A 19,565-nucleotide genomic window follows, 5' to 3' on the forward strand; every position below is an offset into this window, starting at 1 on the left:
AAAAAAAAAGACTACCACTTTTAAATGATACCTCAGGATGAGGACCGACGATTATTTTAGCCATGAGTGAACCGGTCTCATTGCTGTAAACATACAGTAAATACTGCAGTGACACTGGTGCATAATTCTGCATGATGGATGCGCCGACACTGCTGGAAGTGAGCTATTAGCAGGGGAGGAGAGTTCAGAGACCATAAAGCTTTCTTGGTTTGTAACAAACTCGCTTTCTGCATCAGAAGAATATCTTTCTCGGTTTGCCTCTCAGTTGTTGTCGTATTTCACTATAAAAAGCAACAGATCATCACATTTGCTTCCGTGCATCAACATTTATGAGGTGTACAGCGCAGTAATGTGTGGCCTCTTGTACAGAGGTGCTGCTGGAGAGATAAACAATTAGGCAACAGTTATGTTGGCTAATTTTCTTTTTCACATATGTATAAATGTCTGCTTTAAACAAGTATGATGGGTGAACTTGTGCCTCACCGGCTGATTCCACTAGTGCTAGAGTCTTCAGGTTCCCCGTCAGCAGGACGTTATGCAGGTCTCTGTAGCTGCAGCTCAGAGTTATGTACCGTACGTTCCGCACCATAATGTCCTCCACTCGAATGTTGTACTTCCTAACATAAAGAGACAAAAAAAAGCGGTCAATGAAAGTTATCATGGAAATTACAGAAGCTGATGACTTGAATGAATGAATGAATGAATTAATCTTTATTTCGGCTTGTACAGAACAAGATGAAAAGGAAGAGAAAAAAAAAAAATAAAAATCAACATTTCTTTTGCCGAAAAGGTGTAGGCTGAAGCCGTAGCTTATAGTGCCTACCCTTTTTTCTTTTGATCAGCAAAAAATATGAGACATTATCTTTTACTCAGTGAAAACAAACAATACATAAAGAAGAAAAAAAATAAATAAATAAGTAAGACAAAATATAAAATTGACATTTCACATCCTAGAATGTTTTTGATAGTATACTTTATAATTATAGTGTTTTATATTTATTTACAATATTTTCTTTAAACAATTTCTTAAACTTGACGATAGAGCGACACATTTTTAGGTTGTTATTACAACTATTCCAAATTTCTTTTGCCTTAACTGATGTACATCTCTTTTTAATATTTGTTCTTGCTGTCGTCAACTCAAACATGAGTTTCCCCCTCAGATCATAACAGGTTTCTTTTATCTGGAACAGGTCCTGAATGCAGTTTGGAAGCAGTTTCTGCTGGGCTTTAAAGGCAAATAAAACAGTTTTCTGCTCTACTATATCATGGAATTTTAAGATATTATATTTAATAAAAAGATTATTTGTTGGTTCATAATAGTCGGTTTTATTAATTATCCTTAACGCTCTTTTCTGTAATAGAAAAATAGGGTTTGTATTTGTTTTGTAGGTGTTACCCCATATCTCCACACAATAAGTCATGTATGGAACTATGAGTGAGTTATACATTAAAAACTGTGCTCTTTGACAGAAAAAATAATTTGTTTTATTTACTATTGCTAGGGTTTTAGACATTCTTGATTTTACACTATTTATGTGTGATTTCCAGTTAAGTTTATCATCAATTATTACCCCCAGGAACTTATTTTCATATACTCTTTCTATTTCCATACCACTAATTTTAATTGTTATATGATTATTTTTTTTTCTAGTGCCAAAAATGATGAACTTAGTTTTAGTTAGGTTTAATGATAACTTATTGATATCAAACCATGCCTTCACATTTTTCAGTTCTCCTTCCACCACATTCAGCAGCTGTTCCAAATTCTTCCCTGAACAATAAAGGTTTGTATCATCAGCAAACAAGACATAATTTATTATTTTAGACACTTTACAAATATCATTTATATATAATATGAACAATTTAGGACCTAGCACTGAACCTTGTGGGACACCGAAGGTGACTCTTTCTAGTTCTGATTTATCATTATTTAACTCAACATATTGAAATCTGTCATCAAGATAACTCTCTATCCATGAATTGGCAATCCCTCTGACACCATATCTCTCTAATTTATTTAATAAAAGTTTATGATCTATGGTGTCAAATGCTTTCTTCAGGTCAATAAACACCCCCACTGTATATTCCCCTTTCTCAATAGCAGTTGAAATTTCCTCTACTAGTTTCATCACAGCCATTGAGGTGGACCTGTTACCTCTGAACCCATATTGATTATTGCTCAGCAGATTGTGTTTTTCTATGAATTTATCGAGTCTATTGACAAACAATTTTTCTATTATTTTTGAGAATTGAGATAATAACGAAATTGGTCTGTAATTATTAAAAAGGTGTCTATCTCCGTTTTTGAAGATGGGTATTACTTTGGCGGTTTTCATTTTATTAGGGAAGATTCCAGTTTGAAATGATAGGTTACATATATAGGTCAGTGGTTTTACTATGTTTACTATAATATTTTTAACTAAAGACATATCTATATCTGTCCAATCAGCAGACCTTTTATCTTTGAATTTATGCACAATATCAAGTATGTCTATTTCTTTAACTTCACTTATATAAATTGTATAATAATTTCGTTCAACTAGATCTACTAAGCCTTCCTTATTTGCCGGCTCCACAATCTCATTTGCCAGGTTATAACCCACATTTGAGAAGTATGTATTAAATTCATTGACTATTTCCTTTGGATTATTTACTGTTGTTTTTTTATCCTTCGTAAAATAATTGGGATAGTCTGCTTTGCCCTTACCTTTCCTAATTACACTATTTATTACCTTCCATGTCCCCTGTGTATTACTCCGATATTGTTGCAGTAATTTATAATAATGCTCTTTCTTCTGAATTCTTATAATTTTTAATAATTTATTTTTATAAGTTTTGTATCTATTTTCGGTTTCTTTCGTTCTATGTTTTAAAAAGTTTTTATATAATAGATTTTTCTTTTTGCATGCATTTTCAATCCCCCTTGTTATCCAGGGGTTATTTTTGTTCTTGGGCTTTGCAGCTTGTTTTCTTAAGGGACAGTTCTTGTCATAAAGGTCCAGTAATGTGGCTAGGAAAGCATCATATGCTTTGTTGGGGTCTTTGTTAACATAGACCTCCTGCCAGTCCTGCTCACTAAGGTCCACATTAAGGGCTGCTATAGTTTCCAGTGTTTTCAATCTTGAAAGGTTATAGATGTTTTGCTTGGGTTCTTTTTTGGCCTTGAAGAAATTATGTAAGATGGCAAAAACGGGAAGATGGTCACTGATATCATTCAACAGCAGTCCCCCTGTTATTTCAATATCAATTTCATTAGTAAATATATTATCTATCAAAGTTGCTGAGTCTATTGTGATTCTGGTTGGTTTTAGTATTATAGGAAAGAGGCTACTGCTATACATTTGATTTATAAAGTCTATTGTTTTATTATTTCCATGTGGATTTAGAATATCTATATTAAAATCCCCACAAACTATATTCACTTTGTTATTATTTATATTACTAAACATATCAGCTATTTTATTATTAAATCTATCTAAACAAGTACCAGGAGTTCTATATATGCAGCTGATCATTATATTTTTAGCTTTTTCGTTAATAATTTCAATAGTTAAGTATTCTATAAGATTTTCTATTTTATTTGACATGCTTTTGACCATTTTACATTTTAAAGCAGTATCAACATATATTGCAACACCTCCTCCTTTTTTACTGTCTCTATTTGTTGTAAACATCTCATAGCCATCAAGATCCATATCGTAGCCTTTGTTGTCATCAAGCCAAGTCTCTGAAATTGCTATAATGTTAAATTTCTTAAACTTCCCAAGATATTTTTTAATTTCTGTGAAGTTTCTGTATAGGCTTCTGCTGTTGAAATGCACTAGTGACAGGGCACCTTCCATGTTGACATTACTAATAAATTGTTCATCTGTATAGTATTCACAGTTATTACTCATAGTATTATAGAAATTATTGTCTGGATCAAGATTTTGGTCAATACCATAAAGTTTGTGCTCATTGCGATCAAAGGTTTTAAAATTCAAATTTTCATATTTACTATATAAACTGTTCACATTTCCCTCTAAGCATGATGTATCTGTGTCTGTGTCTATGATTTCTCCATCCTCCACTCCTCCAAACGGAAACAAATAATCCTCAACACAAAACGCCATAATTACTTTGTATGGGCAACAATTGCTCTCCGCACACACAGCCTTGCAGTTTGTTCCTTTTGTTCACAAGCAAGCACACACATACGCACACACCAGAATCAAATAACCGAATGGACAAAATCAACGCACACACGCAAACATGCTCACACACACACATACCAGAATCCAGAATCCCCCCACAAAATAAACGAAAAAACAAAATCAACAAACGGCTTTCCTTAAACTTAAAGTCTGAGCCGCCATAAATCAAACACAGCCATGAATGCATGTCATTGTCCTCTGAGAAGAAAAAATATAGAAAAAGCATCCACTTCAGTTCGATACAAAAACATATCCATAAACAACAAAAACAGCACTGTCTTTCAGTTACTGTCCGTGCCATCAAGGCCAAGGTCCTTAAAATAAGGATAGGAAGCCCAAAACATTGTCTAGAAAGCCATTTGCGAGACCGGTCAAGTGGCAACGCAAGAATAAACCCGCTCCAAGCAGGGCGGGAATAATCCATGCAAAATATATTAAAAATCCAAGGAAAAAATACTCCATACAAAAAATGAATGCAATCCATGTCATGAGCATCTTCTCTTTCGAGTGGTAACTCAAAAGAAAAAATAGATAGAAAAACTAAAAGAGTGGAAAAAGGATCAAATAAACTTAAGTGGAGTTTCACCATATTAAACTCTAACCTTTGAGTCACGGTATAAATCTGGTTCCTCATTTGAACCGGGCTAGATCTTGCAGCTCTCTTACCGTGATCACCTTGCTTTCTTCGGGTGTAGATCCCTTTGTTTTAATAAAAACTTTGCAGTTTCTTACCCACGTAGCTTGGATTTTTTTCTGTTTCCACAGGTAGCGGGCCTCTCGGGCGATCTCAGCGTTCTTTTTTGTCAGATGTTCGTTGATGTACACCGCGGTCCCCTTCAGCAGCTTGCCCTGGCGTAGCAGCTCTATTTTGTGTTTCCTACTTACAAAGCGTATGATTATTGCCGGTTTGGCTTTGCTGTCCTTCCTGGGGAGTGTATGGCATGTCGCGATGCTATCCTTCTGGATGGTCATATTTTTCCCTTCAAAGAAGTTTATTATTTCGGTTTCCAGCGTGTCCTGCTCTTCTGGACGCAGCTCCTCGCCTTCTTTGGCTCCTGGGAGCGTAGCTGCTGTTCTTGCGTAGGATCGATGCTTTGTCTCCAGCCCGCTTATAATCAGATCCTCCATTCTGGAATATTGTTCCAATTCATCAACTCTTCGTTCCAGACCATTGATTATTTTGTCCTTTTCTTTCAACTGAGTTTTTAGCTGCCTGACTTCACTCACGAGCTCCAGCAGCGTAACTTGCTGTTTAGCTACTGAGCTCATCTCTTGGGTCAGGTAATTCAGAGATTTTTTTATTTCCTCCATATCGTCTTCAATTGTGCTCGTGACGGTAACTGATTGACTTGATGCTTTCTTTGGTGGCATCTTGTGTTCTTATTTTCGTTGCTTTTTAATTAACTTTTTACCAGTAGTTCGCTCCGTCCACGGCGGGTTTTGATCTCCGAAAACAGCTGATCCGTCCAACAGCTGATCCGTGTGACGTCAGCCTTAAACCACCTGCAGCCCGTCAGCTCTCCGGAGAAGTTACAGAGCGGCTGCGAGTTGCTTAAAAAAGAAGATGCATCCACCAAACTATTAAACAGCATTTCCATGAATAGTCTGACTAAATTCTGCTACAGCAATGTTCATTTTATTTTATTCCCTGAGGAACTGTCAACTAGGGCTGAAACGATTCCTTGAATAATTCGAGTAATTCTATTACAAAAAATGATCGAGGACTTTTCTTTGCGTCGAGGAATCGTTTAATTTTGCCAGCTCAAAGCAGGTATTTCGCCCAGACTACGTTTAATGCGGCACAACGCGCTGACGTAAAGGAAGAAGAAAGAGGAGGCGGATACGTTTGATTTTAACTAAAAGAAAAGGCAGAAAATGTCAAAAGTGTGGGAGCATTTCCAGCTGGACTCCAAGGCAACACTGTTGCATGTCTCACTGTAAGAGCGCTAGCAGACCACAACAGTACTGTACGTCCTCAACGCTGCAGCATCTCCACCAACACCCTGTTTACTCCCGGCACGGCCAAATTAAGTTAATGTAGCACTAATTAATGATATTAACGTTACGGTACCTTGCTAACGTCAGCCCTGTGGAGAGCTAGGTTTCTATTAATTATGACGACTGTCGATGCGTGACTAACTAATCTGTAAAAACAGTACACAGAGCTGTAGAGTGATGAGGGTGAAAAATAAAAACGTAATAAAGCTAACTGGGTAGTTTTCAATTTTAGCTCTGTAGTCATTGATGGATAAAACATCAAGTAGCGCTGGGGCCTAATGTGTTTCCAATACAGCAGGTCTCAGAATTTTATTTTGAACACTGCCAAAACTCAAAATCTTATCAAGACTTTAACTTAAAACTTAACTAGAACTTAAAATTTGCTTGACACAAATGAAAGTTCAATTGAAACACGTGGGAAAAACACCTAACCTTTTAAGTTATGTGTTATCAGGTGTAATGGCATTTTTAGGTTAGAAATAAGAACATTTCTTGGTAAGATCCTTAGTTTTTTGAGTGAAGGCAGTGAATTTGGTCGGCTAGTGTAAGTTCAGGGTTTTTAAATGCACAGCAATGAACCTACTGTATTATATAATTTAGTCTTAGTGATGTCAATTAACATCTAATGTATATTTATAATTGCTCTTTAACTAAACAAAAATATGTTTTATCCGATTACTCGATTTATCGATGGAATTTTCAGTAGAATACTCGATTACTAAAATATTCGATAGCTGCAGCCCTACTGTCAACTAAAGTTATTCTAAGTCTCATAAAAATGTCATACTGTAGATCGATAACTTCTTCCCCTTTTCAGACAACAGTGACAGCGCTTCCTTCATTTCAGCTGACCGGTCACTGTTGGTGCGTCATCCGGATGTCGGCGCGTTGACGCCACGGCCATGTGTACCTTAACTGTATGTGGGTGACATTGTGTGAGCAGCTCTTGCCTCAGCAGAACTGTACGCCCCAGTACACCAGTCGTAAACACTCAGATTTCTCTCTTCCTGCTGGACCTTGCCAAAACCTGCAAACATGACAGCAGCCGCTCGATGGTTTCCGCTGCCAAGCCCGCACCTGTGCCAAGACACGGGATCCGGCCAACCCTCCACTCTTCCTTACGGCGACGACGACTTAATACACTGACCTCTCTTGAAATACAAAGGTAAATTGATGACCATTCTTCCCAGGGTCCGACTCAATACATATAATGCAGTAGGCTGGTCCAGGATGCCTCTTAGGGAAATGAATGCTTCCTATAAATATAGTTCTGTACAACAAACTACTGGAAAATGAATTGAATCTTCCTCAGCAGTGAAGGGACAGATCACCCATATGATTAAGCAGAAGTATCACCTTATATTCAGTGACATTGAAACTGTCCAACTGTCCAAAAATTACTTAATTGGATATTTTGCAAATTAGATATGAAGACAGTTGGGTTTATTTGTTTGAGTTTTGAGACATTATATAGAAAAGTAGCATAAAATTCTGTTAGTGGCGCTTCTCTTTGACACCAGCTTTAATCTTTTACTTGGATAAGCTCACGAAAGAAAGAGGAAAAAAAGAAAAACGTAAAAAAACAACCTTGAAATGGGTTCGTAGCAAGGTACTTAGGACTATCAAAAATCCTGATCCTGGAACAAAATTTTGCTGGTGAATATTTAAAATTTTAGTTTTGAATACTGTGATTAAAGTAAACTAAATTCCACTGGTCACTGTAAAAAAAAAAGAAAAAAAAAAAGCAGTGAAATTCTTGGGCCATTCAACTTAGGCTAATTAACTATGCAAACAATAAACTTTCATCATTATCACCACTTCCTTTAAGCCTGTGATAGAAAGAAAAAAAGCAGGAGTGATAAAGACATTTAAAAAAGCCAGCATTGGCAGCCTAACCTTTAACGTGCTATTGAATCTGAGAAAGTGATGTATATGAAAGACTGTGAAACGGCCACACCAACGCCCAAGGAGAATTTCTGTTGAGACGATGAAATCCGATTGGTTGAATCCTAACTGAACCTTTTCTCCCTGTAATTGCTGGACAAAACATCTGTGCAAAGACTACGCCTAATTTGTGTAAAAGTGAGCTGAGGCCTCAGTGGTCTGGGCCCGTTGTTCCAACATATGAGCTGGATCAGGTTGATATCAGAGTCTTCCTCAAACTGGTCAAATTTTTTGTTCAAACTATTTTTTGGAGTGAGGAATTGCAAGTGTTTATGTGCAGCAGGTGACACATGTGAAAGTAATATCTGTGAATGCAAGGAGGATGAAAACAGAAGAAGGGAGAAAGAATGTAACAAAAGAGTTAATGTGAGTAATGAATCCCATCTGACTAAAATAGAGGATGAAAGGGGAGGAAACGGTTTCATAAATGCTGCTGTAGATAGATACAGAAATATGACCTGCGTGTATGTTCATATAGTATCTGCAAATGTTGCACATAAATAAAAGATTCAAAATCAACCTGTACTCAGGTCTGTGTGGGTGAATGTCTGAACAAATGTACTGACCATTATGCGAGTGTGTTGCAATGTAGGCATGACGCAAGTGTCCATACATGTGTGTGGGGAAGGTTGCGTGGGTGGGAGATGGATCTTTTCCAGCGTTCAACGTGGATGGGGGGGCGTTCCTACCTACAGAGCCTTATTCCTGCCCCTGGCCCATGCACACATCCTCCTCTTTCACTCTCACGTGCTACAGTATTAAAACACACACACCACATGCACACACTTATGCCGACTGATGAAGAGTGAAGTGACAGAACTGCAGAGAAGGGATGGAGGAGAGAAGGAGCTTTGTGTGTATCAACTCAAGTTTGTGGTGAAGCCGATGTATTAAAGATGAATGTTTCAGACTGATCATGACTATTTACATGATGCAAGTTGAATGTTTAATTCAAAAGAAAATCTCTATCAAATACACAGAACCTTCTGACCATTATTTTTAAATCACATTTATGCTTCAGCATATTCTACCATTTTGAAAAAAGTCATAATGTGATCTGTGAGGACAAATGAGCATGTACTTGTAGAGTAAAAGTCAAAGAGTAACGGATTAACCCTAGTATTGTATTGATTTGATCTATTATGAAGTGCTTGTATAATAATTAGGGCCCGAGCACTGATAGTGCGAAGGCCCTCTATTGTATCTGTAGGAATTTTTTTTTTCTCGTTTTTCTTCCGACGAAAGGAGGGCCTTTTTGCCCCCCTAAACGTGCCCCAAAAGTCACCAAATTTTGCACGCAAGCCAGGCCTGGTGAAAAATGTGATATTTCATGGTTTGCATTAATGGGCGTGGTGTAATGGCTCAACAGCGCCCCCTAGAAAACTTTGTGCCTCAAGCCCCACAATACGGTTTGACGTACATGCACGAAAATCGGTACACACCTGTATCATGTCACAACTTAAAGAAAAGTCTCTTGGCGCCATGGCCGAAACCAAACAGGAAGTCGGACATTTTGAATTAATCGTGTAATTTTGGCGCAATTTATGCCATTCCCTCGGCAGTTAATACGGCCCGAACCGTAACGTGCACCCAGGTGTGTTATACATCAAAATGTGCGTCTCCATCCTGCGACGACGCGCATTACTTTTCTCAGTCAAAAGCGTTACCGTGGCGACGCTAGACGCCAAAAAGTGCGCCCCCCCCTCATTCGATTGGTCCATATTTGATAGTTTCTATTTTCTGCCATAACATTTGAATGGTTGGACATAAAGACTCGTGGCTGGTGTCATCCGCTAAATGTCCAGGCCTGAAGAATCTACATGCAAGTCATACAAGCGCTTCCACTGCAGCACGCCTGAACGTGCGAGGGCCCGTTCATCGCTGCTTGCAGCTTTAATTATGAATTACTATTACTAATTTACTGCAGTTTTTGGAGGTCAGGGACAGGGACATGAAATGTCAATCCCTCATAGAGCAAGAAAACTATTAATATAGCCTCTGTTATATACACACTTCTCCAGAATTCAATATAATTAACAGAGAAGATGACAGATGGACAACTTAAAGGGGACCTATTATGGCATCTAATACCTATTTTAAACAGGCCTTGAATGTCTGAAAAACAAGCTTTTGATTGTTTTTGCTAAAAAAATGAAAAATTCAGCCTCTGAGCCATGTTTTTATCTTCCATTCTCTAACCTCATTATCTATGCAGGATTCTGAGTGGGCGGGGCTATGATAATGAGGCTCTGTGCTGATTGGCTGCCTGAATGATGCGATACACCGCTACGAAAAAATGGCAGAAGCTCCGGCCGCGGAGTTAGTTGTGGGCGTGGTTTCACGCATCGGGGCCAACCTATGTAAATTGCATCCGTCGTTACGTAACGAGGCAAGAATAATCTGAACGGCTCGTAGATCCACATCACACTGGACGGATCATCCGGGCGGCTGTACAGACACTGCAGAATTTGGTTGCTTTCCTCCTTCTCTGAGTTGGCAGGCTGAGAGGAGACCACTTTATATATGTTAAAGCAAGAAAAAACCTGTTTTTCATAATAGGTCCCTTTTAATAAAAGTGCTTGTATTATGGCGTGGATAATGCTATTTGTGCTGCAGATGATTCCATTGCAATACAGTGAGCACATTTGCAGCTTGGGAAGGTTTGCAGCCATGATGAGCTTGTGAAATGCCTTATCTAGAACTGGTTCCACACATTAAGGGTGGGAATGACACAAGTGCCACATTTCTTGTTTCAAAAAATAGAACCACTGACATCAGCAGCGATGGAGGGGGCTGCTGCAAGAAATACTGAACCACCTTATTATTACCTTTAACGGTTCAGGTGGACCAGTCGTGACAGCGTATCTGTATGGTACTCACCAAACACCAATAGCTGATAGCACTTTGTTTCATCTCATTAAAAAAGTGAGGAAAAGCTATGACCCGATCTGTAAATGTACTGTATGTCTGCACTGCTTCTAAAGAGATTTGAAAATTAACCAGAGCTGCTCCACTGGTATTTTTCACAGGATCACCTGGGACCATCTCCTCTGTAGTGGATACAACAGTTATGAATGGGGCCGTTTGCAAATCATCTCTAGCACTTTCTGGACCGAGCTCTCCGAGCCCAGCACTATCAGAATGAAAGAAGCATATTTATATTGAATATTCTTGGCTGAAGGTGCGGCATCCTGGAGGAAGGTCATCCAAATAGCTCTATCCAACTGAGAAGTGTTCTGCAACATACATCATTCAAATGGTTTTTCTTTATCCATATGATCAGCAAAACATCTGTGTTTCTTTCCAAGTTGAACACTTTTAAAAGATGAAAAAGGGAATCTAGGTGCATATACACCAGAGGTTAATCTTTAAAGAGAGGGTATGAATTAAATAATACTTGACCATGAACAATTGTGTAGCAGGTGCCTTTGATGAGTTATATGATCACGACATTGCATGAGCTGCAGATAAATGATTTGATTATACAGATTCCTTCTCTCCCTCATTCACATCAACAGCACTTGCACATAGACACACCAGACAGGTGAGTAAGGATGGAGGGGCCATCAGGTTATAGCCGACTACAATGAGAGGCAGAGGACAGCAGAGTGGCAGATGAGTAAGGGACGAAAAGATAAGGATACAATGGACAATAAGGATCAACTGAGGTGCTGGTGTACGTGAAGTAAGAGACAGAAACCAAACTCTTCATGATACGGTCTCTGATCATGACAAATGTGGTTTATTCCTCCATTTTCTTTCCCATACCTACAATATTTAGACAACATTTTTGCCAACATCCATAACGATAACTAATTAAAAAATGTTGACGGATTAGAGGAGCTCTGAGGAAACTCTGTATTTAGTTATTCCAGTCAGTACTCTGTGACATCATAAATTATATGGGCAATTACAGGCCATCTAAATAGTGAGCCAAGTACCGTCAGCCTCATTTATCCTTCTGTACCTCAGATGTAAGGTACAGATAATAAAGTGAATTTAGATATTTTGTCTAATTTAAGTAGCATCTCAAAGTATTACAGAAGACAGTTCAGTTCTCTATACAGCACCTGTATACAAAACTGATAAACTTGCAGAGCATACATAGGAACAAACCTATTATGTGACTATTTCAACTTCAAACCAGTGAAGAGTAATTTTAAATCAGGACTTCTTCCTGATATACCAGCTCTTCAAAGGAAAAACAGTTTAAATCATTGCCAATGCTTTGTGAAAGCAGCAACGGCAAAAGGCCTGACATGAATAAATCATTGTCAGCATGATAGCTTGTGTTTTTTTAAACCAAAATTACAGTCATGCAAAAAAGAAAGTTCACCCTTTTTCTATTCTAAGGTTTAATGTTTAAGGACATTTTACAAAATCATTAAACCTAAGACCTGGTAAGAACCAGATATTTTTTAAGTTAATACAACATCAAAAACGGTGTCAAAATGTATGAACAGTGTGTGGGAAAACCCAAGGATGCTCCCAGCTTCAAAAGCTTCAACCTCAGCCTCAGCAGCTACTTGCAGCCAGTATGACTTTGTCATACTCTGGCACCACTGTGAGGGAAGTTTTGCCTAACCTTCTTAATATATTGTACAATTTAGATTTTTGGGACTATGTTTATATTACGGAAGAGTATTAGGGCCATGCAGGAGAAAAACATTTTGAGAGGGGAAGATTTTTTTTTATTGTGCACTTCGAGAAAAAAGAATAATGAATGAATAATGTTGAAGTACAATTTCGAGAAAAAAGTCGAAATGTTGAGAATAATGTTGAAATACAATTTCAAGAAAAAAGTTGAAATGTCGAAATTAATGTTGAAGTACAATTTCAAGAATGAACTTGAAATTCCGTGAATAAAGTCGAAATTTCGAGAAAAAAGTCTAAAGTCGAAATTTCGAGAATAAAGACGAAATTTCATCTTTATTTTGAAATTTTGACTTTTTTCTCGAAATTGTACTTCAACATTAATCTCGAGATTTTGACTTTTTTCTCAACATTTCGACTTTTTTCTCGAAGTGCATAATAAAAAAAAAAATCTTCCTCTTCTAAAATATTATTTTTATTTTTCTCTTGCCTGGCCCTAATACTTTTTCGTATTATATTTTGTAATTTGCACATTTAATAATGCTTAAAACTATTGAGGAAATTATGGGTTAATTTTTGCATACAAGAAGAAGTGTTATTACATATGGTTGCGTATGCTGATAAAGGTGTGGCAGCATTTCCCCATCATACATTACTCACTCATGGTGGCCCCAGCCCAGCTCGGGGAGGTAGGGCAGCTTCTTGATCCTGATGATGGAGTCGTAGAGGGAGGGCTGCAGGGACTGGGCCACGGCGTTGGCCAGGATCACGGCGATCATCACCGGCAGGATGTGGGAGATCTGGCCAGTCAGCTCGAACACGATGACTGCGGTAGAAACCGTGTGGGTGACTGCTCCTGACAAGGCTGCTGCACCTGTGGGTGGCGGAGAGGACGACAGGACGACGGGGTGAGCTGAACAACTGAGCCACATCGGAGTGGAGCATTTGTTCATCCCTGTTTTTCAGGTTTCTGGTTCTATCGGCAAGATCTTTGTAGGTGTTTCAACAGCAACATTAATTAGTATACTAAATTAATTTCCTTGAACAAAAAAAATGTTTACTGATCATATTTGATGATATTAAATGAATGGAACGTTATGTTTCTGTAAAAGGTATCAGTTTATGGAACAATCTGGATACAGAAGCCAAAGAATGAATCAAACATTACATTTAAAAGAATAATAAAAGCCAGTTTGATGAAGAAATATCATGATAATTGTTAAGTTAGGTGGGTTTTCTTTTTTTTCCCCTCTCTCTTTTTAGGACCATTGTCATATTTTTTCTTTGAATCGAAAAATAATACGACTATCTGTGTTTGACGACAGCTATTTTGTGTTATTTTATAACTTTGTTGTACTTTTGTTTTTGTTTTTTTTAAATTACGTTTATTGGAAAGTGTTTTTTTTTTAATTGCGTAATTTGTTTTTTTTATTATTACATTAATTGAAATTTGATTTCTTAGGAAAAAGGGACAGTTAAAATAAGCTTAGTCTTCTTTCTGTTCCTTTTCATTCAAGGAAAGAGATTTGTTGTAATTATATTGAACTGTTTTGTTTTTCTTTTAATGAATGAAAGAAAGAATAAAGATGTGTTTTTGGTGATGAATACCAGCAACTCACAATCTTCACTTGCTATAAATTGATTAATCAAACCTATCCTAATTATAGTGGTTTGAACAAACACCATTGTGGATTTTACACTCCATCACTTTTGTATCAGACAGTTACATATATGGGTCTTCCCAACATGCCCTTTCTGTGAGACTGATGCTCTGTGATATCGAAAATATAGTGACAAAATACAGTAGATCATTTGTTTGGTGCAAAAGTGACAAATAAATCTAGTACTGTGCTATGAAGTTTGAAGTGTTTTAGGAGGTCAAAATTGGCCTGTTTCCCTCAAATAGCAATGTCTCTATAAAGCATTTGAAAGCTATTTCATTTAACAAGAAAGAGTAGCAGTTTGTACATGATGTAATGTGTCCATGGATATCTACTGAAGTAAGCATAAAAACCAGCTATGGCAGCTCTGTGACCTTGTGTAGTACTGCTGTTTTCATCAAGATGAGACGAGTCAGAGCAGTATCTATTCTATCCTCAGTCCAACCGGAGGACGGAACAGCAGCCCCAGTGAATGCATTTTTCTTTTACGCAATCAGCCTTTTGTCAATTGGAAGGACAAGCAATCAATGAAGTGTGACCCATGGGCTGCTGCAAAGCTGAATTAATAAATAGAGCCTGTCATTTAAGATTTATTTTTTGCCTAGAACCTCTTACTGCATTTAGACTTCCGCTCACACAGTTTATGACATCACCTCTCCAGGACTCCTGGAGAAATCTGAGATCTGCATACCTTACTGTATCAAGCAGGTTGGTAACTCGAACAATTTCCAGGTCAGTCTTAGGTGTAGCGATCGCAGACACAAACACTATTTCCTCCCATTTCCATGTGCAATAGAAATGATATAACCTCCATTATGCTCGTTGATAAGTCCAATATGTTTATTTTATGGGCCAGTAGAACAGGTTTACATGCTTTAATGTTCAAAAAGCATATTATTCATGTAAAACTGCTGGTGCAGTACCTTGTATCACCTTCTATCCATCTCTAATAAGGAATTCAAGGCATCATTACTATTTTCCAATGTGCAGACTGTGGTTAGTTTTACAGTCCGGTTACACCGCTAGCAACTTGACTATTTCATAGCCATGTGAGCTGAAACCTGGGAAGCAATGCAAGATTCTTGATCAAATCATGTGCACAAATATTTGTACATACAGAATAATGAAACCAAAACAGAAAACCAAACTTAAGTCGATGATATCAGTTCACTTCAAGATCCTGAATCAGCGCCCAGTTGTAAGTTTCCTCAAATACATAAATTCTCAGCCAAGTAAACCAAACCACATTTCTCCACACAAAACCTTCTCCAATATGCCCATTAGATAAAAAAATAAACTATTTTCCAAGTGATTTAATACCAAAGGGAACCTCAGCATTTCCAAATCAATTTCTCCACTTAAGTCTTGTTAAAAAAAGAAAGAATGACTTAAAGTGTAATCAGAGCACACAAGCAGCAGCTCAGTGAGCCTTTATGCAGAAATCACAGAGAAAATGGATGAATCCAATTATAAAAAAAAATTGATTAACACTGGATGAAATGAAAAACAAACTGTAAAGAATGGGAAGATTAACATAAGGACAGACAGGTGAGCAAAAGGAAAGAGATGGTGGATGAGAACACTGACCACGTTTACATGCAGTCAAAGTTCGGGTTACGGTCAATATTCTGGTTACTAAAACATTCTGAATAATCTGTTTCCATGCATGAGCAAACAGGGTTATCCCTGTATACATGGTAATTAATCATTTGGGATATCTGGATCAAACCAGGAGAACGTCATGATGCAATACCAGTCATTTCCACTTCTTCTTCCTGTATCCAAATTCAAAACAACAATAACGGCAGCACGGTGGATAATCGGACCCGCTGGTACTGTTTTGTTTCTTGTCCCTGTAGTTCACCTTTTTCAGCATCTTCCAGCGGAGCTTGATCTGGTCTGGCATTCCTACAAATCCTGCTTCGCTCACCTTTTCGCTCACCTTTTTGTAAATCTCACTATCCGGTACTTTCTACCGTCTACAAATGATAAAATGTTCATATCTTTCATTACATTTATGAAGTGATTAGTCTCCTCCTGGTCTTGGTTTCTCCGTGTTTATGAGAACTTCCTGAACTCAAAAGACCAAGATTCCTTACGAAAAGAACATGCACAGAAAACAAATTCCTGTTCCTTTGGATGGGGATATCCCGTTAGACGTTTACATGACTGAATATTCAGGTTAGAAAAGGAGTAACCCAGGGGTAATTTTCGGGTTTTTAAAAACTGGAATATGAGCAAATTCTGGTTATTCAAAGGGGTTATTGGTGTTTACATGGCCGTGCAAAACCGGGTTATTGCTAATATTCCGGTGAGAAAAGGGTTATTGACTGCATGTAAACGTAGTCACAGTAGTTTCATTGTTCTTTTCTTGTGACTTAATCAAGCCATGTGTGTCTGCCCAACACCCCACAGATAAATGCTGCTGCTTTCTTTGCTCATCCTAAAATTTCATGTTGAGACCAAGCATCCCTTTGAGATGAAAGAGGCTCATCAGAGCGTCGGGGATGAGTCATCATCCACCGTACAGCACAACAAAACATCAGTGGGCCAAGGAAAACAGGCAGCACCAACCTGCATTAGCAGCATTATCATCAGAGCTGTCAACAAGTACCGCTGGAGCAACACCGCATCTCATTAGACACCAAACTTCAGAAAGAATCAGTGAGGGTTTTGAACGTGTGATGGCAGTTTACACAAGTGCTGGTTCAAATGTCTCTGTCCAACCGCAGACATCCCTCATTTCTCACTCATTTAACCATTTCTGCCAATGCATCTTGACGGATCAATATATGTTCAGGATACTTCAAAATGATTAGCTTTTTTACATCCTCTCATTGTTCAGGTCTGCAATAACACCAAGAAGGTGCAGCAGAGATTTGTGTTTAAGGTTTAGGTTCATTACACACTTCACCACACAGGACTAGCATCAACAAATACTTCTTAAGGAAATGCATTTAAAAAAGAGAATTGACCAGGAATACATAAGAACTATCGGTGCAAATTCAACGAAAGCAAGCTGGATGATCTTTCTTACTTGAGTTCAGGCTGACACAAATATTTACTGCAGCTGCATGTCTGTGAAAAAACTTACCAGCACTCTCAAGAGTGAAACCTTTATAGTGGAATTTGTACATTTACAACATTTGAGCCCAGAAACATATTTGCTCCACAGGTTGCCTTTGACTCAGTTTCCCAGGATTTATGTAGTCCTGACTTAGGTTTTGATAATTATGTATTTTGATCAATTTTCTTTGAACATATTTTTTTTTGTTTTTGTTTTTAGAAGTAATAAAAAAGGGGCATTAGTACATATTTGAAAGAGATGCAAGGAAAATGAGCACGTTAGTACATGGAGTGGTAGGTGGACAGGTATCCTCTTTAACATACCAACAACTGCGTAGCCTCCTGGTACTATGGGGTAAATGGTACCGTCCGTGTTAATGCCGTCGGGGAACCAGGCTGCCATGCTTTCACCAACTAGCCGACCAAAGGCCGCCCCTGGAATTCACATACACAAACACACAGAAAAATTCAATCAATACTGGGCTCGTCATCAATCCGTAACCATGTTATGATACTGATTCAACTCACATATTGCCTGGCCTTATAGAAAGTAAGAAAAGGTATATAGGTATAAAATATTAATTGCTACTTCGGCCTCTTGTTTGAAGACGGTGCTACATACCTATTTCAAACACCTAGACTACACTGAGCATCTACCTTTGCTGAATGCAACACTAGGTTTCCACTACACTCAAACACACTGATATGACCTCGCCAGGTGAAGGAAAAGATGCATATTTGGATTACAGATCTGCTCTGATGCACCGCTGCTCACAAGTTGGTCCTGCACTTCAATCATCTTTCTACCTTGGCATTTGTTTTCTTCTTCTTCTTTTTGCCCTGTAAGCTTATATTTACTTAATATTAAGCAATTGCTAACACTTGTTTTTGTTGGTTTCTCCTCAGCTGGTCACAGAACGTCTTATGATAATTATTACAAAAGCCTTGCTCATCTTCATCAACAAAATGATAGTGAGTTTGGATATTCAGATCACTCACAGAACCGAGATTCATGTTCTCAGACTTAAAGCATCATCTTATATAACTTCATCACTATGAATTTCTATTTATTCTGCTGTGATTTTCTGGAGTCATTTTGACATGATGCATCCATATATTCTTGGATTAAGAATGTGTACTTCCTGAGCGTGAAGAATAGACGTTCTTTCCCCTTTTTCCCCCTCCGGCAGACGGTGGGTGTACTATTTCTTAAATAAAGCTTCAAGCTGACCTCTGTCAAACTGAGAAATCTACTCTCAGTGTTTTAATATACACACACACATATTGCTCTTTGCTTATTACCGATGACAAATACAGGCATGAAAGCTCCGCAGGGCACCGGGATGGTGGTGGCTAGGGCAGACATCCAGAACTACAAGACACAAAAAAACAGAAGCAGGTCATCACAGGAGACATAAAAGGAAAGAACAGGGTGGCATTTCAATTAGCTTCAGAGCAGCATCCAGCGTGGCCCTAGATGATAGCCGAGTCCAATCCTGGAACAGCGGCGAGGGGGCGGGGCGCTCATGCAAGGCTTCCTGTTGAGGGTAGATTGAACTGTCACATTCACTCTTCATTTGACAAAGACCCTGAAATAAACCGTGGCTAATGAGCGGCCTCTGCTGATTGGCCAACACCGTGCCAAGCGAGGGGAAGGGGCTGCTAATTAAGGACGACAAACAAAAAATACAAATGTCAGTGCTGACAAGGTGCAAGCGTTATGCTCAGCTCTGCGCATCAATGTTTGAGTACCGGCTTTAGAAAGGTTCAATGAACATGGGCCTTTAAAGATGGGTTTTGTGAGGAATACGTTATAGTAAAACCTAGGGACAGTGATAAAATGATAGATAGATAGAAAAAAGAAGACGTCAAATTCCCTTTAAGCTTCATAACGTAGCAGCGTTCAGTTATTCTGCTCCTCACCGGTGGAACAAACTTCCTGTAGACCTGAGGTCTGCTCCAACTGTAGATCCTTTAAATCAGGGTTAAAAACATTACTGTTTACTGAAGCGTACTCTTAACTTAAATACTTACCTGCTGTACTCTACTGCCCTTACTTTTTAACAACTTTTGCTTGTTATTATTTTACCTCTTTTCTTATCATTTA

The 19,565-nt window shown here is 38.2% G+C and overlaps 1 protein-coding gene across 1 annotated transcript in view; it reads right to left on the bottom strand.

The window, feature by feature from the left end:
• Positions 1-19,565, bottom strand: part of LOC133441472 (chloride channel protein 2-like) — a 171,951-nt gene that overhangs the window by 36,533 nt on the left and 115,853 nt on the right. Inside the window, 4 exon segments of the mRNA XM_061718798.1 lie at positions 484-617; positions 13,392-13,605; positions 17,783-17,893; positions 18,761-18,830. Of these exon segments, the coding sequence (XP_061574782.1) occupies positions 484-617; positions 13,392-13,605; positions 17,783-17,893; positions 18,761-18,830 (529 nt within the window).

This window comes from Cololabis saira, chromosome 4, assembly GCF_033807715.1.
Source record: "Cololabis saira isolate AMF1-May2022 chromosome 4, fColSai1.1, whole genome shotgun sequence".
NCBI classification, from domain to species: domain Eukaryota; kingdom Metazoa; phylum Chordata; class Actinopteri; order Beloniformes; family Belonidae; genus Cololabis; species Cololabis saira.